Source organism: Orcinus orca, chromosome 16 (genome assembly GCF_937001465.1).
Source record: "Orcinus orca chromosome 16, mOrcOrc1.1, whole genome shotgun sequence".
Classification (NCBI taxonomy): domain Eukaryota; kingdom Metazoa; phylum Chordata; class Mammalia; order Artiodactyla; family Delphinidae; genus Orcinus; species Orcinus orca.
The window spans coordinates 33,070,325-33,094,564 of record NC_064574.1 but is presented as its reverse complement, the minus strand read 5'-3'; the positions used below and the strand labels follow the sequence as shown (position 1 = coordinate 33,094,564).

The window sequence follows — 24,240 nt, the reverse complement described above, 5'->3', positions numbered from 1 at the left end:
TTTCCTTTTGTTCTTTTTTTTAATCGTCTTTGTGTGTTTGTTTTATGTTATCTTTGCTTTTTTTTTTTTTTGTGGTACGTGGGCCTCTCACCATTGTGGCCTCTCCTGTTGTGGAGCACAGGCTCCAGACGCGCAGACTCAGTGGTCATGGCTCACGGGCCCAGCCGCTCTGCGGCATGTGGGATCTTCCCAGACCGGGGCACGAACCTGTGTCCCCTGCATCGGCAGGCGGACTCTCAACCACTGCACCACCAGGGAAGCCCCACCTTTGTTTTTAGTTTGCTTTCTGTTTTTGTTTTGTTTTGTTGTTTTTGTTAGTTTTTTATTGTTTGTTTTGGGGTTCTTTTGTTTGTTCAGTTGTTCTCTTGGGTTTTTTTGTTTGTTTGTATTTTCTTTTCTCTGTTTGTCTGTTTGGTTTTGCTTTTATCACTTGTCTTGGATTTTGCTTGTCTGCTTGTTTTCTTTTCTTCTTTTTCTTGGCTGTGCAGCTTGTGGGGTCTCACTTCCCCAGCCAGGGGTTGGGATAAGAGTGCCAAGCCCAGGATACCAGACCACCAGAAAACTCCTGGACCCAGAGAATATTAGTCAGCATAAGCTCTCCCAGAGGTCTCCATCTTGACACTAAGACCTGGCTTCACCAAACTGCCTGCAGATTCCAGTGCTGGATGCCTCACACCAAACAACCAGCAAGACAGGAACACAGCCCCACCCATTAGCAGACAGGCTGCCTAAAAGTCGTACTAAGCTCACAGACACCCCAAAACACACTACCTGACACAGCCCAGCCCATCAGAGGCAAAAGACTCAGTTCCAATCAACAGAGTGCCGGCACCAGTCCCTCCTACCAGGAAGCTGACACAAGTGCCTGGACCAACCTCACCCACCAGGGGGCAGACACTAGAAGCAAGAGGAACTACGACCCTGAAGCCTGTGGAAAGGAGACCATAAACACAGTAAGTTACACAAAATGAGACAACAGAGAAATATGTTGTAGATGAAGAAGCAAGGTAAAAATCCACAAGACCAAATGAATGAAGAGGAAATACACAGTCTACCTGAAAAAGAATTCGGAGTAATGATAATAAAGATGATACAAAATCTTGGAAATAGAATGGAGGCACAGATTGAGAAGATAAAAGAAATGTTTAACCAGGACCTAGAAGAACTTTCAAAGAACAAACAGTGATAAACAATACAATAACTGAAATGAAAAATACACATAAGATAGAATAAGTGAGCTGGAAGATAAAATGGTGGAAATAACTGCTGAGGAGCAAAATAAAAAAAAAAGAATGAAAAGAAATTAGGACAGTCTCAGAGACCTCTGGGACAACATTAAATGCACCAACATTCGAATTATAGAGGTCCCAGAAGACAAAGAGAAAGAGAAAGGGTCTGAGAAAATATTTAAAGAGATTATAGTCAAAAACTTCCCTAACATGAGAAAGGAAATAGCCACCCAATTCCAGGTAGCACAGAGAGTCCCATACAGGATAAAGCCAAGAAGAAGCATGCTGAGACACATACTAAATACACAAAAAATATTACATACAAAGAAAAAGTATTAAAAGCAGCAAGGGAAAAGCAACAAATAACATACAAGGGAATCCTCAGAAGGTTAACAGATGACCTTTCAGCAGAAACACTGCAGGCCAGAAGGGAGTGGCAAGATATATTTAAACTGATGAAAGGGAGAAACCTACAACCAATATTACTCTACCCAGCAAGTATCTCATTCAGATTTGACAGAGAAATCAAAAGCTTTACAGACAAGCAAAAGATAAAAGAATAAAGCACCATCAAACCAGCTTTACAACAAAAGCTAAAGGAACTTCTCTAGGCAGGAAACACAAGAGAAGGAAAACACCTACAAAAACAAACCCAAAACAATTAAGAATATGATAATAGGAAAATACATATCAATAATTACCTTAAATGTAAATGGATTAAATGCTCCAAGCAAAAGACACAGACTGGCTGAATGGATAAAAAACAAGGCCCATATATATGCTGTCTACAAGAGACCCACTTCAAACCTAGGGACACACACAGACTGAAAGTGAGGGGATGGAAAAAGATATTCCATGCAAATGGAAATCAAAAGAAACCTGGAGTAGCAATATTCATATCAGACAAAATAGACTTTAAAATAAAGAATGTTAGAAGAGACAAGGAAGGACACTACATAATGATCAAGGGATCAATCCAAGAAGATATAACAATTGTAAATATTTATGCACCCAACAGAGGAGCACCTCAATACATAAGGTAAATACTAACAGCCATAAAAGGGGAAATTGACAGTAACACAATAATAGTGGGGGACTTTAACATTCCACTTATACCAATGGACAGATCATCCAGACAGAAAATTAGTAAGGAAACACAAGCCTTAAATAACACATTAGACCAGATAGACTTCACTGATATTTATAGGACATTCCAACTAAAAGCAGCAGAATACATTCTGTTCTCAAGTGCACATGGAACATTCTCCAGGGTAGATCACATCTTGGGTCACAAATCAAGCCTTCGTAAATTTAAGAAAACTGAAATCGTATCAAGCGTCTTTTCCGACCACAACACTATGAGATTAGAAATCTATTACAGGAAAAAAAACTGTAAAAAACATAAACACATGGAAGCTAAACAATACATTACTAAATAACCAAGAGATCACTGAAGAAATCAAAGAGAAAATCAAAAAATACGTAGAGACAAATGATAACAAAAACACGATGTTCCAAAACCTATGGGATGCAGCAAAAGAAGTTCTAAGAGGGAAGTTTATAGCAATTCAATCTCACCCCAAGAAATAAGAAAAATCTCAAATAAACAATCTAACCCTACACCTAAGGCAACTAGAGAAAGAAGAACAAAGAAAACCCAAAGTCAGTAGAAGGAAAGAAATCATAAGGATCAGAGCAGAAACAGAAACAAAGAAAACAATAGCAAAGATCAATAAAACAAAAAGCTGGTTCTTTGAGAAGATAAACAAAATTGATAAACCTTTAGCCAGACTCATCAAGAAAAAAGGGAGAGGACTCAAATCAATAAAATTAGAAATGAAAAAGGAGAAGTTACAACTGACACCGCAAAAATACAAAGCATCATAAGAGACTACTACAAGCAGGTATATGCCAAAAAAATGGACAACCTGGAAGAAATGGACAAATTGTTGGAAAGGTACAACCTTCCAAGACTGAACCAGGAAGAAATACAAAATATGAACAGACCAATGACAAGTAATGAAATTGAAACTGTGATTAAAAATCTTCCTGCAAACGGGACTTCCCTGATGGTGCAGTGGTTAAGAATCGGTGCTCCCAATGAAGGGGGCCTGGGTTCAATCCCTGGTCAGGGAACTAGGTCCCAGATGCATGCCGCAACTAAGAGTTTGCATCCCTCAACTAAAAAAGATCCAGCATGCTGCAACTAAGGAACCAACGTGCCATAACTAAGGAGCCCACATGCCACAACTAAGGAGCCAGCAAGCCACAACTAAGACCCAAGCAACCAATAAATAAATAAAATAAAATAAATATTAAAAACAAATCTTCCAGCAACCAGAAGTCCAGGACCAGATGGCTTCACAGGTGAATTCCATCAAACATTTAAAGGAGAGCTAACACCTATCCTTCTCAAACTCTTCCAAAAACCTGCAGAGGGAGGAATTCTCCTAAGCTCATTCTATGACGCCACTATCACCCTGATATCAAAACCAGACAAAGAACTCACAAAAAAAGAAAATTAGAGGCCAATATCACTGATGAACATAGATGCAAAAATACTCAACAAAATACTAGCAAACAGAATCCAACAACACATTAAAAGGATCATACACCATGATCAAGTGGGGTTTACCCCAGGAATGCAAGGATTCTTCAATATATGCAAATCAATCAATGTGATATGCCATATTAACAAACTGAAGGATAAAAGCCATATGATCATCTCAATAGATGCAAAAAAAGCTTTTGATAAAATTCAATACCCATTTATGATTAAAAACTCTCCAGAAAGTGGGCATAGAGGGAAACTACCTCAACATAATAAAGACCATATATGACAAACCCACAGCAAACATCATTCTCAATGGTGAAAAACTGAAAGCATCTCCTCTAAGATCAGGAACAAGACAAGGATGTCCACTCTTGCTACTTTTATTCAACATAGTTTTGGAATTCCTAGCCATGACAATCAGAGAAGAAAACTAAATAAAAGGAATCCAAATTGGAAAAGAAGAAGTAAAACTGTCACTGTTTGCACATGACATGATACTATACATAGAGAATCATAAAGATTCTACCATAAAACTACTAGAGCTAATCAGTGAATTTGGTAAAGTTGCAGGATACAAAATTAATGCACAGAAATCTCTTGAATTCCTATACACTAACAATGAATGATCAGAAAGAGAAGGAAACAATCCCATTCACCATTGCAACAAAAAGAATAAAATACCTAGGAATAAACCTACCTAAGGAGGTAAAAGACCTGTACTCAGAAAACTGTAAGACACTGATGAAAGCAATCAAAGATGACACAAACAGATGGAGATATACCATGTTCTTGGATTGGAAGAATCAACATTGTGAAAATGACTATACTACCCAAAGCAATCTAGATTCAATTCAATCCCTATCAAATTACCAATGGCATTTTTTACAGAACTAAAACAAAAAATCTTAAAATCTGTATGGTGACACAAAAGACCCTGAACAGCCAAAGCAATCTTGAGGGAAAAAAAATGGAGCTGGAGGAATCGGACTCCCTGACTTCAGACTATACTACAAAGTAACAGTAATCAAGACAATATGGTACTGGCACAAAAACAGAAATATAGGTCAATGGAACAGGATAGAAAGCCCAGAGATAAACCCACACACCTATGGTCAACTAATCTATGACAAAGGAGGTGAGGATATACAATGGAGAAAAGACAGTCTCTTCAATAAGTGGTGCTGGGAAAACTGGACAGCTACATATAAAAGAATAAAATTAGAACACTCCCTAATACCACACACAAAAATAAACTCAAAATGGATTAGAGACCTAAATGTAAGACCAGACACTATAAAACTCTTAGAGGAAAACATAGGGAGAACACTCTTTGACATAAATCACAGCAAGATCTTTTTCAATCCACCTCCTAGAGTAATGGAAATAAAAACAAAAATAAACAAATGGGACCTAATGAAACTTAAAAGCTTTTGCACAGCAAAGTAAACCACAAATAAGACGAAAAGAAAACCCTCAGAATGGGAGAAATTATTTGCAAACTAAGCAACTGACAAGGGATTAATCTGCAAAATATACAAACAGCTCATGCAGCTCAATATCAACAAAACAAACAACCCAATCAAAAAATGGGCAGAAGACCTAAATAGACATTTCTCCAAAGAAGACATACAGATGGCCAACAAACACATGAAAAGATGCTTAACATCACTCACTAATTATTAGAGAAATGGAAATCAATACTACAGTAAAGTATCACCTCACACCAGTCAGAATGGCCACCATCAAAAAATCTACAAACAATAAATGCTGGAGAGGATGTGGAGAAAAGGGAATCCTCCTACACTGTTGGTGGGAATGTAAATTGGTACAGCCACTATGGAGAACAGTATGGAGGTTCCTCAAAAAACTAAAAATAGAACTACCATATGACCCAGCAATCCCACTCCTGGGCATATATCTGGAGAAAACTATAATTCAAAAAGATACACATGCACCCCAATGTTCACTGCAGCACTATTTACAATAGCCAGAACTTGGAAGCAACCTAAATGTCCATCAATAGAAGAATGGATAAAGAAGATGTGGTACATATATATAATGCAATATTACTCAGTCATAAAAAGGAACGAAATTGTGCAATCTGCAGAAACGTGGATGGACCTAGAGACTGTTATACAGAGTGAAGTTAGTCAGAAAGAGAAAAACAAGTATTGTATAATATTGCTTATATGTGGAATCTAGAAAAAATTATACAGATGAACTTATTTGCAAAGCAGAAATAGAGACAGAGACAGAGAGAATGGATGTATGGTTATCAAGGACGAAAGAGGGGAGTGGAATGAATTGGGAGATTAGGATTGACATATATACACTATTATGTATAAAATAGATACCTAATAAGAACCGAGTGTATAGCACAGGTAACTCTACTCAATGCTCTGTGGTGACCTAAAGAGGGGATATATGTATACGTATAGCTGATTCACTTTGCTGTACAGCAGAAACTAACACAACATTGTAAAGCAACTATACTCCAATAAAAATTAATTTAAAAAAAGGAAGAAATGCAATTTTTTTGAATATTCATATTTAGTTGACTGGGTGTACCTAGTTAACCATTATTATTCAATTATTTAATTATTTGTTTGTTTATTTATTTATTTATTTTGGCTGTGTTGGGTCTTTGTTGCTGCACACAGGCTTTCTCTAGTTGCGGTGAGTGAGGGCTGCTCTTCATTGTGGTACACGGTCTTCTCATTGCAGTGGCTTCTCTTATTGCAGAGCATGGGCTCTAGGTGCATGGGCTTCAGTCGTTGCAGCACGCAGGCCCTAGAGAGTGTGGGCTTCAGTAATTGCAGCGCATGGGCTCAGTAGTTGTGGCTTGCAGGCTCTAGAGTGCAGGCTCAGTAGTTGTGGCTCACGGGCTTAGCTGCTCCGTGGCATGTCGGATCTTCCTGGACCAGGGATCGAACCTGTGTCCCCTGCATTGGCAGGCAGATTCTTAACCACTGTGCCACCATGGAAGTCTCTGTTCAATGTTTAATTTAGTGACAATTTACTGTAATTATAGATGTCACTATACACAAAGCTTATTTTTATTATGAATTATTTCTTTAGTTTTGGTTAACAGAACTGGAATTCCTGCATGAAAAGTAAAATATTTCTAAGCCCATGTATATGTATTTCCATATAGTTTCTATATGAATATGTGAAAGCACAACTTATGAGTGAAGTTTCTCTGCTTTTATATATTCCATTAAAGACAATAATAGAAATAAATAAAAATTTAAAAAAAAAAGAAGAAACTATAGGAGGATAAAGAGCAGATGTGAGAAAAGCTAGTTATGAGATTAACAATAATCCAGAAGACAGATGCTACTGGCAGGGACCAGGGTGGTGGCAGTGGAGACAAAGGAGAGCTGACAGGATTTGCTGATAGACTGGATATGAGATTAAAGAGAAAGAAAGAAGTTGAGGATGACTCCCAGGTTTCTGCCTAAGTGAACAGAAGGATGGAAGTACTTTTTTGAGATGAGAAAGCCTCAAAGAACAGGTGTGTCTATGTATATATGAGACGGTAGAGGAATCAGGAATTTGGTTATGTCAAATTTAGGAAGTCTAATAGAAATCTAAGTGATGATGTGAAATACATAGATAGTATAAATGTCAAGCCAGAGATCCAAACTAGAGAGAGAAATCTGGGACTGAGCGGGGTACTGAGAGCATTTAAGGCCCCGAGACTGGATAAGATCACTCAGGGAAGGGTGTGATGACAGACAGGAGAGCTGAGGACTCAGCCCTGGGCTCTCCAACACTAAGGGGTTGGAGAGGAAGGAATCAGGCAAAGAAGACTGAGAACGAATAAGACAGAAAAGTAAGAAAAAAAAATTAAGATGCTGCTTCCCAGAAAGCCCACTGAAGAAAGAATTCAAGAAGGAAAAAAGTCAATGCTGCTGACAGATCAAGAAGGAGAACGCTTGAGAAGTGACTACTGGATTTAACAATGTGGAGGTCATGACCTTGACAAGAGCTATTTCCATGGAGTGATGGAGATAGAAGCCAGGTTGGAGGGTTTTAGGAGGAACTGGGAGGAGACGAACTGGGGACAACAGGTGTAGATGACTCTTCTGAGGGTTTTCTGTAGAAGAGAACAGAGGAATGAGTCTGTAACTAGATGGGGATTTGGGGTCTAGGGTGGGCATTTTGTTAAGATGGGAGCTATTAAAGCATGTTTGTATGATCATGAGAATGACCAGTAGAGGTGGGATCAACGATGCAGGAGATTACTAGAAGTGACAACCTTGAGTAGGTGAAAGCAGACTGGAAGAGAAGGACAGGCAGGGATGGGTTTCCCACAGAAACAGGAGGGAAGGAAGCTGATGGATGTGAAGTGTGAGTGTGTGCTCATTCTCTTTTGAGTGCTTCTGTTTTCTTGATTAAATAGGAAACTAAGATTATCAGCTGAGAAAGAGGTTGAAGGAGGTAATGGGGGTTTGCAAAGAGAGAAGAAGATACTACAAAGTCATCCAAGAGGGCAGGAGAATGAACATGCTAGGAAAATAGTGTGTGATGGATGGGCAGCAAAGAGGCTCAACTTGAGGTAGGAGGTTATGAATTTAATGGATCTTGTCATGAGGATGCGGAGAAAAGGGAACCCTCATACACTGTTGATGGGAATGTAAATTGGTGCAGCCACTGTGGAAAACAGTATGGAGTTTTCTCAGAAAACTAAAAGGAGAACTACCACATGACTCAGAAATTCCACTCCTGGGTACCTATCTGAAAAAAACAAAATCACTAATTAAAAAAGATACATGCACCCCAATATTCATAGCAGCATTACTTACAATTACTAAGATATGGAAACAACCTAAGTGTCCATCAACAGATGAATGGATAAAGAAGATGTGGTATACACACACACACACACACACACACACACACACACACACACACGCACAATGGAATACTGTTCAGCCATAAACAAGAATGAAATTTTGCCATTTGCAACAACAGGGATGGACTTGGAAGGTATTATGCTAAGTTAAAGAAGTCAGACCACTTACATGTAGAATCTAAAAAATAAACTAGGGACTTCCCTAGTGGTCCAGTGGTTAAGAATCCGCCTTCCAATGCAGGGGACGCAGGTTCGATCCCTGGACGGAGAACTAAGATGCCACAGGGCAACTAAGCCTGCGCGCCACAACTACTGAGTTTGCACGCCTTAACTAGAGAGCCCACGTACCACAAACTACAGAGCCCATGCGCTCTGGAGCCTGTGCGCCACAACTAGAGAGAAGCTCATACACCACAACTAGAGAGAAACCCACAGGCCGCAACTAGAGAGAAGCCCAAGCACCGCAATGAAGAGCCCAAGCACTTCAACGAAAGATCTCACGTCTCAACGAACATCCCGTGTGCTGCAACTAAGACCCAACGCAGCCAAAAATTTTTTTAAATAAATAAATAAAATAAAATAAATTAAAATAAATAAATAAAACAAACTAGTGAGTATAACAAAAAAGAAACAGACTCAGAGATATAGAGAACAAACTAGTGGTTACCAGTGGGGAGAAAGAAGGGAGGGGGGGCAAGATGGCGTAGGGGATTAAGAGGTACAAACTATTATGTACAAAATAAATAAGCTACAAGGATATATTATACAACACAGGGAATATAGCCAATATTCTATAATAACTATAAATGGAGTATAACCTTTAAAAATTGTGAATCACTATGTTGTACACGTGTAACATATAATATTGCACATAAATTATAGCTCAATTAAAAAAAAAATGGAGCCTGGTCAGCGTGGTGGTGTGCTGAGGTGCCCAGGCACTGAACTCATGAAGAGCTGGATTTCCAAAGCCCACCACATGCCAGGCATTACACCTCATACACTTTGACCCTCATTATGGCTGCCCCGTGACAAGGTAGGCAATACTATCTCCATTTTACAAATGAAGGAACCAAGACATGGAGGCCAAATGACTTGTCCAAGGCAAAACCACAGAAAAAAGTAGAACCAGAATTCAAACTAGACAGTCAAATGCAGCACCACCACTCCCCATGCCGTGCAAAATGGTTGTCTCAGGATATGAGTGCTCCTTCCCATGTTTAGACCTTTATAAGGGCTTCCAAAAGAATCTTTTTTCATGAAATGTCTAGATTTTAAACAAATACTCCAATATAAATATTTCAATGGTCAACTCAATTCAAATTAATAACAGTTGCTTTCTTTGGGATGGAAAGTAATGTAGAGGCAGCAGGATGGGAAGGGGAAGAGGAAAGGTTAAATGAACTAAGATTCTGAGCCTAGAAAGAAAAAGGGTAAGAAATGATCTAATTCTTGCTCTGGAACTAAATTAAACAGGAATCTGACTGATCCTGATTACTATGTCCTGAAAATCGGAAAAGAATCATCAGGAAGTTTAAAAGTATTTTTTTTTTCATAGAATTCTTGAAGATAATGACAGGTACACATCCTACTTACTGCCAATGTTAAATTCATCTTCATTAAGGCCCACATTTTCTTAGTACCTGCGTGCTCTTTAAAAATATATATTTGGGTTTCTTAATATTAACAACAACAACAATAATAATAGCACCAGAATACTGTAATAGCAATTGCCTGAGCACCAATGTATGGCAAACACTATAATGTGTCCCTGCACTGTTCCCTGAGTTAAACCTACTCCATGAAGCAAGCATTTTGATCCCCATTTTGTAGCTGATTCTGGAACTCAGAGGGGTTAAGAAATATGACCTGAGTCACACAACCAGTAAGTGGCAAAGCTTTGAATATGTGGACCTACAGGCCTGGATTAGGCAATAAACAGGGAGGAGATGGGCTTTACAACCAGAGATGGTCACTAACTATGTCAAAGAATTATCATTAAACTTAAAAAACAGACTTTTCGGCAATTCGGTCAGGGAAACTTACAGAAAAGTTGTTACCTAAATCCAGAGTATACTTCATAAGAGGAACACTAAAGTCCCTATGACACACAACAGGCCCACATGGCTATTTTCTGAAGTTTTAAAAGAACAAAACAAAAAACCAATTCTACCCTCTCCCAGTGAACCAAGTGCTCCCTGCCTCTAAATGGATTTGGATGGAGATCAGAAAGGGACTCAGACAACAAGGCCTCCAGGAAACAGCTCCTTGTCCTGGTTCCACCAGGGAGGCTGTCCTTTGAAGTCTCTCCCAACAGTTTTGCTTAGATAAGATGTTTTTCTCCCCGAGACAATGAGATCTGCCTTTGGAAGACAGAGAAACAAACTATCACATATAGGTATATGTCAGGATTTTTTTGTTTGTTCAATGTTAGTTTGTTTTAAACTGTGCTTCTTACCTGGATCCGTATCAGAAGAGCAAGGAATAGAAAAGGCTTCCTCAGAACTAAAAGCCTCACTGTTGGCCTCCTGGCTGGGTCTCTGCAACACGTAATCCCTTATGTCATAAGCTGATGGCAGGTCCAAAGCATTGCTCTCCTCTGATTGGCTTCCTGGAGTGGCTTCCTGATTTGCCATAGTCCTGCCATGGAAAAAATAAAACAATTCAATACAGAAGGTATTGCATAAGAGGAGCCTCCATTACAGCCATGGCTTAAAGCACCTTAAAGGCCAAAAAACAGTAGAACCAAAATAATTTACTTTCCTGTTACTAACAGTCTTCCTTGTCTTTGCTTTACTTTCCTGTTATTAATGGTCTTCCTTGTCTTTGCTTTAGACCCAGCATTTGTTTACCATGTTTCTTCATCATGAGAAACAAATAACTCTCAGCACAGAAAGAAACCATGAATCATTTCAGCTGGAAAGTGAACTGCATGTCTGATAAGGATGAAATACTGTTTAGCACTATAATCCAAGGACTACACAAATATTTAATGAGATGGGAAACTGTCCATGATATATTAAATGGAAAAAGATTTAAAAACTATAGGTAGGGTTTGATCCATATTTTATAAAATATCGTGTGTGGGATGTGTGTGTATGAAATATACAGACCTATAGCTAGAAAAAAAAAGTCTAGAAGGGTATATCCCAAATTAATTCCAGTGATAATTAACTCAGTGGTTTAATTTCTGGGTAGTGAAATTACAGGTGATTTGCATCTTCTTCTGTGGCCTTCAGACAACTGTTAACATGCCAGGCCCCAGGGATGCAAAGATGAATGTGATACACACTTCCTTTGAGTTGCTCAGGTTGGGATGATCCAAACACAGAGACAGACAGTGCTAACACCATGATAAGATGAGGAGGCGCCCAGAGAGGGGCAGTAGGCTTTCTGGAGGAGGCTGTCCCCAAGTGTGGGGCAGGCCATGGCCAGGGGACAGTATGAACCCCAGAGGAACCAGCTTGGGCAACCACAACTGGCAAGAGGTGTTGAGAGTTTTGGACATTTCTTGTTAAAAATTAGGTGTCCCTTATCCCTCCTGGTTGATGTCTACCTGTGGGCTGGAGGGCTCTTTGCAGTACATCCAGCCCTGCCCACCTCTCTGTAAAATAATTATGGGCCTGGAGAGATCCTGGACCCTCTGCTACTCTCTGCCTCTTAAGTTGTCATCAGTAACTCTTACTATGGTCAACACCACACCCTGTGACTACCACAGGCCACCAGGTACCATGCAGAGGAGACACATGGTCAGATCTGCAGATTTGGCAGCTGGACAGCAGGCAATCTCAGGAGCGACAGGAATTCAGACAACTGTTGTGGTCCCAGTGAGAGAGGAAGAGCAGGGCAGGGCACTAGCAGCCAAGAGCAGGGGACAGACTAAGAAGATGTTTAGGAACAGAAATAAGAGTCAAACTTAATAACTGAATGGATAAAAGGGCTAAAGAGGAACCAGAAGTCAACAAAGAGTGGTAGCTTCAGTGACAGGTTTGTATTATCAACTGAGTGAGAGCAGACCGGAGAAGGATAGGTTTGGGAGGAGGCAGTATTCCAAATTTTGGGATATTATCCAGCTGTTAAAATGACAGTCAGAACTTGAAAGATCTATGTCTGAATGACAGAAGCAATTTCAGAATAACATGAGCAGTATAATAATACGAGTAGTTAACATTTATTAAGTGCTTTTTGGTTGCCAGGCATTGTGCTAAGAGCTTCATCTCCAACAGCCCTATGAAGCAGGTAATCTTATTATTACCCTCATTTACAGTCAGATAGTCGGCCCCAAACACAGGAGAAGTAGAGTAACTAGCCCAAGGAAACCCGTCCAGAAAGTACCAACCTAGGATGAACCCAGCTCCAGAGCCTCCCGACTGCAGCCCAAACTACCACCTGATCAAGCAAAGATAGGAGGTATAAAAACAAATCAACAGAGAGACCTGGCAAGACACCTCTCATTTCAGGACACCCAGTCACATGCTGTTGTGGACATTCGCTCAGGCAGACAGTGAGCCAAGACATCAGCTGATTGCTTCTGGAAGGAGTGAGGTGATCAAGATTCCCAAAGAAACAAGAACATCCTGTCTTTGCACACTGCTATATTAGCCAACCAAGCCCGAAGTTTCAGCAAACACCTCTGCTGCAGGCATCTGTGGCTCCTCCTTCTGCCCTCATCTTACCAAACACTGCTCTGGAGGTTTCTGGAAGGGAACAAACAGGTTAATAAATGACAGCCACGTATCCTGCTTGCCTACAAAGTTGCATTGAAATCAGCCAGCAACAGAAGTCGTTATTAATGACATGGAACAAAAGGAATCCTTTTTGAAAACAAATAGCACCTTGATGTGATATCTATCTTTTCTTTTATAATCACTTATATTAAATGTCAAATACATCACAAACTGGTTATTTGAACAAAAAAAAGAAAAAAACAATCTACTGAAAGGCAGAATCCTGTTTATTACAAAATAAGTACCTGTGCATGTAAAACATTATTTTGGATTCAATGAATTTGTACAGGAGAAATCAAATAATAGGGACAGGTGAGACCCTTCTAATGATCTGAAACTACCTAGGCTGGCCAAGTAGAATGCAATGATTATCCTTTGCCCCAAAACTTTTGATATGTGGTTCAATTTCCTTCTCTAGAAGTGCTTATTTTCTTCTCTTAAAGGTGCTTTAATTACACAATCTAAATATTATTTTCCAATACTTGGGAGTATAGGATGCCTTGTGACTGCAGGCACAAGAAGTTTCTCAGTACATAAATACCTGCTTACCAAGAGAAAGCAGCCATTGCTCTACAGATTCTTACAAATCTACAAAAACAACTCAGTCAGGGTCCATGTATAAGAAGCAGTTTAATTTCATTTACTTTTTTCTTTTTCTTTATTTTTGGCCACACCATGTGGCTTGCGGGATCTTAGTTCCCCAACCAGGGACTGAACCCAGGCCATGGCAGTGAAGTGCCAAGTCCTAACCACTGGACTTCCAAGGAACTATGTACTTTTTTTTTTTTTCTTCCAATTAAGGCTCTTTCCTCCCAATATTTTAGATGAAAAATTTCAAACAAAGGATAGTGGAAAGAATTTAATACAATGACCATCCATATAGCTACTGCCTAGATTTCTTTATTCTTACTCAATTTACTTAAACACCAAAACAAAACCAAAAACAGTTCACCCATTTCTTCCACCACTCTCCCCCCGCCACTTCTGACAACCGCCAATCTGCTCTCTGTATCTATAAGCTTAATATAAAGTATTTGTATTTCTCTGACTCATTTCACTTATAGTGGTCTCAGGGACATTCATGTTGTTGCAAATAGCAAGATTTCATTCTTTTTTATGGCTGAATAATATTACATTGTACATATATATCACATCTTCCTTATTTACTCATCCATCAATGGACCCTTAGGTTGTTTTTCTATCTTGGCTATTATAAATAATGCTGCAATGAACATGGGGGTGCATATATCTTTTCTAATTAGTGTTCTTATTTTCTTTGGATAAATACTCAAAATTGGAATTCCTGGATCATATGGTAGTTCTATTTTTAACTTTTTGAGGAACCTCCACACTTTTCTATAGTGGCACCAATTTACATTGCCATGAGGTTTCCATTTTCTCTATATCTATGCCAACACTTGTTATTTCTAGTCTCTATTTATTTATTGGCCACGCCCTGCGGCCTGTGGGGTCCTAGTTCCCTGACCAGGGATCAAACCTGCACCACTGCATTGGAAGCGCAGAGTCTTAACCACTGGACCACCAGTCTTTTTTTTTTTTTTTTTTGCGGTACGCGGGCCTCTCACTGCTGTGGCCTCTCCTGTTGCGAAGCACAGGCTCCGGACGCGCAGGCTCAGCGGCCATGGCTCACGGGCCTAGCCGCTCCGCTGCATGTGGGATCTTCCCGGACTGGGGCATGAACCCGTGTCCCCTGCATCGGCAGGCGGACTCTCAACCACTGCACCACCAGGGAAGCCCAGGACCACCAGTCTTTTTGATATTAGCCATTCTGACAGGTGTGAGGTGATATCTCATTGTGGTTCTGATTTGCATTTCCCTGATGATTAATGATGTAGAGCATCTTTTCATGTACCTGTTGGCCATCCATATTTCTTCTTGGGAAAAAATGTCTACTCATATCTTCTACCCATTTTTTAATTGGATTGGTTGTTTTTTTGCTATTGAGTTGTATGGGTTCTTTATATATTTTAGATATTAGCCCCTTATCAGATATATGATTTGCAAATACTTTCTCCCATTCAGTAGGTTGCCTTTTCATTTGTTGATGGTTTCCTTTGCTGTGCAAAAGATTTTTAGTTTAATATAGTCCCACCTGTTTATTTTTGCTTTTGTTGCTTTTGGTTTTGGTGTCAGATTCAAAAAATCATCATCAAGACCTATGTCAAAGGGACTTCCCTGGTGGCACAGTGGTTAAGAATCTGCCTGCCAATACAGGGGACATGGGTTCGAGCCCTGGTCTGGGACGATTCCATGTGCCGCAGAGCAACTAAGCCCCGTGCGCCACAACTACTGAGCCTGCACTCTAGAGCCTGCAAGCCCCAACTCCTGAAGTCCCTGCACCTAGAACCCGTGCTCCACAACAAGAGAAGCCACCATAATGAGAAGCTGGCGCACTGCAACGAAGAGTAGCCCCCACTCACCACAACTAGAGAAAGCCCGCAAGAAGCAACGAAGACCCAATGCAGCCAAAAATAAATAAATAAATAATTTTTTTTAAAGATGTATGTCAAGGACTTTATCACCTCTATTTTCTTCTAGGATTTTTACAGTTTTAGGTCTCAAGCTCAAGTCTTTAATTCATTTTGAGTTAATTTTTGTGTATGGTGGTCCAATTTCATTCTTTTGCATGTGCTGTCAATTTTCCTAGCACTATTTATTGAAGAGACTGTCCTTTCACCATTGGACATTCTTGTCTCCTTTCTCATAAATTAATTAATATATGCATAGGTTTATTTCTGAGCTCTCTATTCTGTTCCATTGATTTATGTGTCTGTTTTTAATGCCACCATACTGTTTTAATTATTATAGCTTTGTAATAAAGTTTGAAATAAGGGCACATGATGCCTGCAGCTTTGTTCTTTCTCAAGATTGCTGTGGCTATTCAGAATCTTTCATAGTTCAAAATTTTTTTTTGTTTGTTTTATTACTGTGAAAAATGTCATTGGGATTTTGATCGGTATTGCATTGAGTCTGTATATTGTTTGGGGTAGCATGGACACTGTAATATTAATTCTTCCAATCCATGAGCACAGAATATCTTTCCATTTATTTGTGTCTTCTTCAATTTCTTTCATTAATTTCTTGTAGTTTTCACTGCACAGGTCTTTCACCTTCTTGGTTAAATTTATTCCTAGGTAAAAACAAAAATCTTTTAAAAAGAAAAAGAAAAAAACTTATTCCTAGGTATTTTATTTTATTTTATTTTATTTTATTTTTCTTGCGGTACACAGGCCTCTCACTGTTGTGGCCTCTCCCATTGCGGAGCACAGGCTCCGGACGCGCAGGCTCAGCAGCCATGGCTCACGGGCCCAGCCGCTCCGCGGCATGTGGGATCCTCCTGGACCGGGGCATGAACCCGCGTCCCCTGCATCAGCAGGCGGACTCTCAACCACTGCGCCACCAGGGAAGCCCTATTTTATTATTTTTGATGCAATTGTAAATGGGACTGTATTCTTAATTTCTCTCTCTGATAGTTCATTATGCAACCGACTTTTGTGTGTTGATTTTGTATCTTGCAACTTTGCTGAATTTGTTTATTCTAACAGTTTGTTGATGGCGTCTTTACGGTTTTCCATATATAATATCATGTCATCTTCAAACAGTGACAGTTTTACTTCTTCCTTTCCAATAGAGATGCCTTTTACTTCTTTTTCTTGCCTAACTGCTCTGGCTAGAACTTCCAGTACTATGTTAAACAGAAGTGGCAAAAGTAGGCATCACTCTCTTGTTCCTAATCTTAGCTGTGGGCTTGTCACTTATGGCCTTTTCCTAGATTTCATAATTAACATTTTACTATGATTTTCTTTATCAGATAACCAGCTATCCAACTCTCTATTCATCCATCAATTCACTTATTTTTATACATATTTCCATTTAAAAATTGATATAATGAAAGCTTCTGAGGGGATGTGTATGATATAATCAATTTGCATCTTCAAAGGCTCACTCTGTCAGCTGAGTGAAACACAAATGAGAGGAGGGTAAACGTGAAGTAAGGAACACAGCTAAGAAGCTCTGCAAAAATGTCCAGAGATGTGCAGGGGCTCTGGAGTTGGAGAGACTGCTCTCACTTTTTAGCTGTCACCCTGGGCAAGTCACTTAACCTCAATTTCCTCATCTATAAAAATGGCTTGATTACTATGCTTACCTAATAGGGTTGGCATAAGGATTATATAAAATTAATGCATGTAAAATACTTAGTACAGTCTCTGTGCTCATGATGGTTAGCTCCAATAAGTAAAACAGTAATAATTAAAAAACAAATCACAGGCTCCTCTCTTCCCAGCCAACCACCAGCCCATTTGCCCCTCTACTTCCCATCCTATAGCCATGTTGCTTCTTTCATTCTTTTCCAGTAGATTCTATGGTTCACAGTCTTGTTAATACCCTGAACTTCCCTGCCCTGCCCATTCTGTCTTTTCATCACACTCCTTTGGCAAAATTGAGCCTAGACGACCTCAACTATCTCCCTATTTTCTGTGTGCTGGACATGAGAGTCATCAAACAGGTCAGGGCAGACTGGCTCTCTCTAAGTGTCTGAGCACCCACCGGGAATGGGCTATCTGGCTAAATGGATCCTGAGATGTTTATCTCATAACTTCCTCTCAACCCCCTCTTCGACTCTTTCATATTTTCTCCACTCTTCTTCAACTCAGACCCTCTCCATCACTCACATACCTTCCTCCTCTTTTCAGTATATCATCTCACTTCCTAATTGACAAGGGAAACAGAAGCCAGCAGAGAGGAACTTCTTCAGCTCTCTCAACATAACAAAGGCTCCCACGTCCGCACACTGCTTTACCTCTCTGTAAAACAGGGAGCTGTCCCTTGTGTGGCAAAGGCCAACCACTCCACCTGGGCTTTAGATTCCACTCTCTGGACTTTTCCAGAAGCCTTCGGAGACGATAATCCCTTCTCTGGCTTCTGTTCCACTGGATCTTCACTTACACTTTTCAACAGGCCCAAATCACTCCCATTTTCAATAAAACCTGGTGTGTAAAAGAATATCCTTATTCTTTGGAAATACCACTCAAATATTTAGTGTTAGGGAGACATGATGTCTGCAGTATATATATATATATATATATATATATATATATATATATGAGAGAGAGAGAATGATAAAGTAAATGGGGCAAGTGTAGACAATTGATGAATCTGGAAAATGTTATTTGGGAGTTCCTTGTACTAGTCTTGCAATTTTTTGAAGGTATAAAATTATATCAATATGAAAATTGTCAAGAAAGAAAAGCAAAACGAAAACCTTTGACACCTGCCTTCCTCACAGCCAATCTCCTCTCACTTCCACAGACTTCTCAAGGGTCTACAATTGGCTCATTTTCTCATCTCCACCAACTCAATCACTCCACCATAACTTCTAGAAATTCCTTCTTCTGACACTCTTTCTTTACTTTTCAGGAAGCCACTCACCCAGCTGACATCCCAGCTAGGCCTGTTCCTTCCTGCCTCCTCTGTGGCTCATCTTCCATCTCCAACTGGACTTCCTCAAGGATATCCCAAGGCTTTCTCCTCTTCTTTCCTCCTCTGAAACATTAATTACCACCCAGAAACTTCTAGCCTGGTTCCCCCAACCTCTGACCCCACTTCTATCTTTCCATCAGGTTTTCCAATAAGCCTTGCTTCTTCCCACTGCACCTGTCCTTCCCTCTTGTGGATAACTATTCTAAAAAATGGAAGACGGAACACTTCCCAGTTTACGCAATGAGCCCACTGTTATCCTCACACCAAAACTAGACAGAGACATAACAAGAAAACTATAGACCAGTATCATGAATACAGACACAAAAATCCTTGACAGAATACTAGCAAAATGAACCGAGCAACATATAAAAAGGATTACACTCCCTGACCAAGCAGAACTTATCCCAGAAATGCAAAGTTGCTTTAACATCTGAAAATCAATCAATGTAATACACTATATTAGGATAAGGGACAGAAACAACAACAGACACACACACACACAATCAACTGACAAAGTCAAATACCCATTCATGATCAAAACACTCAGCACACTCGGAAAAGAAGGGAACTTCCTCAATCTGATAAAGGGCATTTTTGAAAAAAACCATAGCTAGCATCCTACTTCATGGTGAAAGACTGAATGTTTTCCCCTTAAGCTCAGGAACAATTTAATATTAACTGCTCTCATCACTTCTATACAACATTGTACTGGAGCTAAAACCTTTAGCTGCACAATTAGGCAAGAAAATGAAATAAAAGGCTTCCAGATTGGAAAGAGAGAAGTAAAACTATTTCTATTAGCAGAAGACATGATCTTGTGTATAGAAAGTCCCAATGAATCCACTTAAAAAAAAACTACTAGAATAATTAAAGTTAAACAAGGTTGCAGGATACAAGATCAATACAGAAAAATCATTTGTATTTATATACACTAGCAATAAACAACCTAAAAATGAAATTGAAAATATAATTTTGGACTTCCTTGGTGGCACAGTGGTTAAGAATCTGCCTGTCAATGCAGGGAACATGGGATTCAAGCCCTGGTCTGGAAGATCTCACATGCCGCGGAGTAACTAAGCCCATGCACCACAACTACCGAGCATGCGCTCTAGAGCCCACAAGCCACAATTACAGAGCTCACGTGCCGCAACTACTGAAGCCCACATGGCTAGAGCCCATGCTCCGCAACAAGAGAAGGTACAGCAGTGAGAAGCCCGTGCACTGCAACGAAGAGTAGCCCTCGCGGGCTGCAACTAGAGAAAGCCCATGTGCAGCAATGAAGACCCAACACAGCCAAAAATAAATAAAATAAATTTTTTAAAAAAGAATGTAATTTCATTTACAATAGCATCAAAAAGAATAAAATACTTAAGTACACATAATGAAAAATATGTAAGTCATGTACACTGAGAACTATTTTAAAATGTTGAAAGAAACTAAAGCTCCAAATGAATGGAAAGACATCCTATGTTCATGGAATTGAACACTTACTATTTTAAAATGGCAATATTGCCCAAATTGGTATATGGATCAATATGGTTCTTACAAAATCTCAGTGTTTTTTTTTTTAAATTTGCAGCATTTGACAAAACTGTTTAAAAGTACATATGGAAATGCAAGGGGCCCATAAAGCCAAACCAATCTTTTTTTTTTTGCGGTCCGCGGGCCTCTCACTGTTGTGGCCTCTCCCGTTGCGGAGCACAGGCTCCGGACACGCAGGCTCAGCGGCCATGGCTCACGGGCCCAGCCACTCCGCAGCATGTGGGATCTTCCCGGACTGGGGCACTAACCCATGTCCCCTGCATCAGCAGGCGGACTCTCAACCACGGCGCCACCAGGGAAGCCCAAGCCAAACCAATCTTGAAAACGAAGAACACAAATTTGGAGTACTCATACTTTCTGATTTCAAAACCAATTATAAGCTGCAATAATCAAGACTGTGTAGTATTGGAATAAAAACAGTCAGTGGAATAAAACTGAGAGTCCAGAAGTAAAATCTTACAGTTATAGACTGAAGTTCCCTAGATGCCAAGACAATTCCGCAGGGCAAGGACAGTCTTTTCAACGCTAAGACAGCTGGATATCCACATACAGAAAGGTAAAATGGCTCAAGTACTTTGGAAAACAGTTTAGCAGTTCCACAAATGGTTGGATCAGGCGATCCCACTCGTAGGTATATGTGCTCAAGAGAAATAAAAACATGTGTCCACTCAAACTGTACACAGATGGTCACAGCAGCTTTATTCATAAGAACCAAAAAGTGGAAACAATCCAAATGTCCATCAACTGATGAATGAACAAAATGTGGTATATGAATACAAGGAATATTTTTCTGCAATAAAGGAATTAAGTTTCGATACATGCTACAACAAGAACAAACTTTTAAAACATTATACTTAGTGAAAGAAGCTAGTCAAAAAAGACCACATGCTGTATGCTGCTATTTATATCAAATATGCAAATTGACAAATCTATAGAGACAAAAAAGTAGACTATCAATTGCCTAGGACTGGGAGGCCATAGTGAATAGAGAGTGACTTTTAATGGGTACAAGGTTTTTCTTCGAGATGATGAAAATATTCTAAAATTAGATTGTGGTGATGGATGCACAATTCTGGGGATATATGAAAAACCACTGAATTTTACACTTTAAATGGGAATTTTTTATAATATGTCAATTATGTCTCAAGAAAGTTGTTTTTAAAAAAAAGAAGAACCGAAGCTCATTTAGACACACTGCACGCAAATTCTGGGGCTTCCCCAAGGCGTTCGCTGCAGAGGCCGCCCGTGGTGGGGGAGGAGGGGTTTGGGAGCAGGCCAGGGAAAGCAGCCGTAACTTCCCAATTAGGAGAGAACGGCCTGATGCCTTGCGGAGACCCCCTCCCTTCCCCCAATCCGATCCACTCGTGAGTCCGCAGAGAAAACTGGCCCAGAAAAGTCGCCAGGCCCCGATTACACTCACCGCCCCGCAACGGCAGCCGCCTCAAACCGGAAGCGGTGACTCCACGTTTGTTACCGGAAAAGCAGAGTTTGAAAGGAAGTCGCAGGAACCATCTTTGCTGAGGTCAGAAAAGAACAAGGGAAGGCAGTTACGGCCATCTTGACTGAGGGCATTGGCCCCGCCAACACCGCTTTCCACAAATGGCTAGTTCGGGAAATTTCTAGAGGTTTATTGATAAATGTGCTTGGTGGATACTAAAGGGAACAGAGAAATATTTTAAATGTTTAAAAATTCGAACGTCTACATTTAAATAAACATAAAAAGTAGAGTGAAATTAACAAAGAGAATGTTAATATTTCAACATGTTGCATTCAGGTAGCTGTACACAACTGCCAGAACTGCAGGACCACGCGAAAGAGTTAAGGGTTATTGTTCCATTTCATCATCTTCTTGAAAACGTCCTGTACACTCACAGCCTCCTATAGATGTCTACACTGGGATAGAACCCCATAAATCAGGAGTCCTACACTAGCTGAGGTTTGGCCAACTACCTGCCAGATACTTTGAGCTTATGGCAAGCAAGCTGACTGATGTAGTGACCTTTTGAAGACAAATTTTTTTTTAGATAAATTTATTTATTTTTGGCTGCTTTGGGTCTTCATTGCTGTACGTGGTCTTTCTCTAATAAGTTGCAGTGAGCAGGGGCTACTCTTTGTTGCGTTGTGCGGGCTTCTCACTGCAGTGGCTTCTCTTGTTGCGGAGCATGGGCTTTAGGAGTGCAGGCTTCAGTAGTTGTGGTGCACGAGCTTTGTTGCTCCACGGCATGTGGGATCTTCCTGGACCAGGGCTTGAACCTGTGTCCCCTGCATTGGCAGATGGATTATTTTTTTTTGGTTTTTTTTGCGGTACGCGGGCCTCTCACTGTTGTGGCCTCTCCCGTTGCGGAGCACAGGCTCCGGACACGCAGGCTCAGCGGCCATGGCTCATGAGCCCAGCTGCTCCACAGCATGTGGGATCTTCCCGGACCGGGGCACGAACCTGTGTCCCCTGCATCAGCAGGAGGACTCTCAACCACTGTGCCACCAGGGAAGCCCATATTTAGACAAACCTAACAAGGCGACTGTAAATTTCACTTTTGCTTCCAGCTTTATGCTTTGATAATCAGTGTATAAATTTTTTGTTAATATTTACTTATTTATTTATTTGCTGCACAGGGTCTTAGTTGCAGTATGTGGGATCTAGTTCCCCGACCAGGGATCAAACCCAGGTCCCCTGCATTGGGAGTGCTGTCTTAGCCACTGGACCACCAGGGAAGTCCCAATCAGTGTATAATTTTGATTTTCTCTTTTTTCCATGTGTATCTCACAAAAATACACATGCTACTCTTCCAAAGTAGCATGATAGATTGTGATTAGAGAAAGCCTGGAATGACATTAAGTTATTTTCCCGTCCGTTTTAGGAATGATAAACTCAAACATAACTGAATGAAATTAATTATCTCATTATGCAACCATTAAAACTGACTTTAAAAATAACAACTTGTTGGGGAACTAAGATCCCACATTCTGTGGGGTAAGGCCAAAAAAAAAAAAAAAATTACGACTTGCTACAGGACTTCCCTGGTGGTCCAGTGGTTAAGACTCCATGCTCCCAATGTAGGGGGCCCATGTTCGATCCCTGGTCAGGGAACTAGAACCCGCATGCTGCAACTAAAGGATCCCCCGTGCTTCAGTGAAGATCCCGTGGCTCACCCAAATAAATAAATATTAAATAAATAAATAAATATATATATATATATATATATATCAAAAGAAAATCCTGGATCATGCATTGCATTCTCAGTTTTCATGTCTCTTTACTCTCCTTTAACCTCCGTTTCTGTCTTTGTATTCTTGACGTTGACATTTTTGAAGAGTACAGGTCAGTTATGTTGTAGAATGTCTCTCAGTGTGTTTGTCTGATGCTACCACCTGGTTCTCAATGGCATTGAACATTGCTGATCACTCCCTCTCTCTAGAAAGCCCTTGTCCCTGAGTTCCCCTGATACCACCTTCTTCCAATGTTTCTCTTTCGCCTCTCAATCATCTAAATCACCTTTACAAACTCTTTCTCTTCAACGTGGACCTCTCTCAGTGTTCTTAAATCGACTTCTCTTTTCCCTCCCATGCAGATGATTCCCAAATCTCTAAGCCAGTCTCCTCCTGCGATTCAAGTTAACATATCCTCCAGTACCTTTATCTCAACCTCCGCCACAAAAATTGTAAGAAAGAAGTGTTTATTATTTGCCGCAAGTAAGAAAAACATCAGGACCTCTCCCAAAGCAGTGTCTTCCCAAAGCAGTGTCTCCCTGAACAGCATAATTGAGGAATTTTTAAGCTAAGCATACATGCATATTCATGTAGGGGTCTGAGCAGAGGATAATTAGCATA

General features: G+C 40.1%; 1 protein-coding gene across 16 annotated transcripts in view; it reads right to left on the bottom strand.

The window, feature by feature from the left end:
* Positions 1 to 21,916, bottom strand: part of SHLD1 (shieldin complex subunit 1) — a 97,252-nt gene extending 75,336 nt beyond the window's left edge. For 4 of the 16 annotated variants that reach the window (XM_033440293.2, XM_049700006.1, XM_033440291.2 and 1 more), the window contains exons 1-2: positions 13,078 to 21,826; positions 11,100 to 11,281 (exon numbers count right to left, since the gene is read on the bottom strand). In XM_033440293.2, coding sequence (XP_033296184.1) covers positions 11,100 to 11,277 — 178 coding nt within the window. In that variant the 5' untranslated portion in view covers positions 11,278 to 11,281; positions 13,078 to 21,826. The other 12 variants (XR_007472385.1, XM_033440296.2, XM_049700004.1 and 9 more) reach the window with 11 other exon arrangements.
* Positions 21,917 to 24,240: the final 2,324 nt, after the last annotated feature.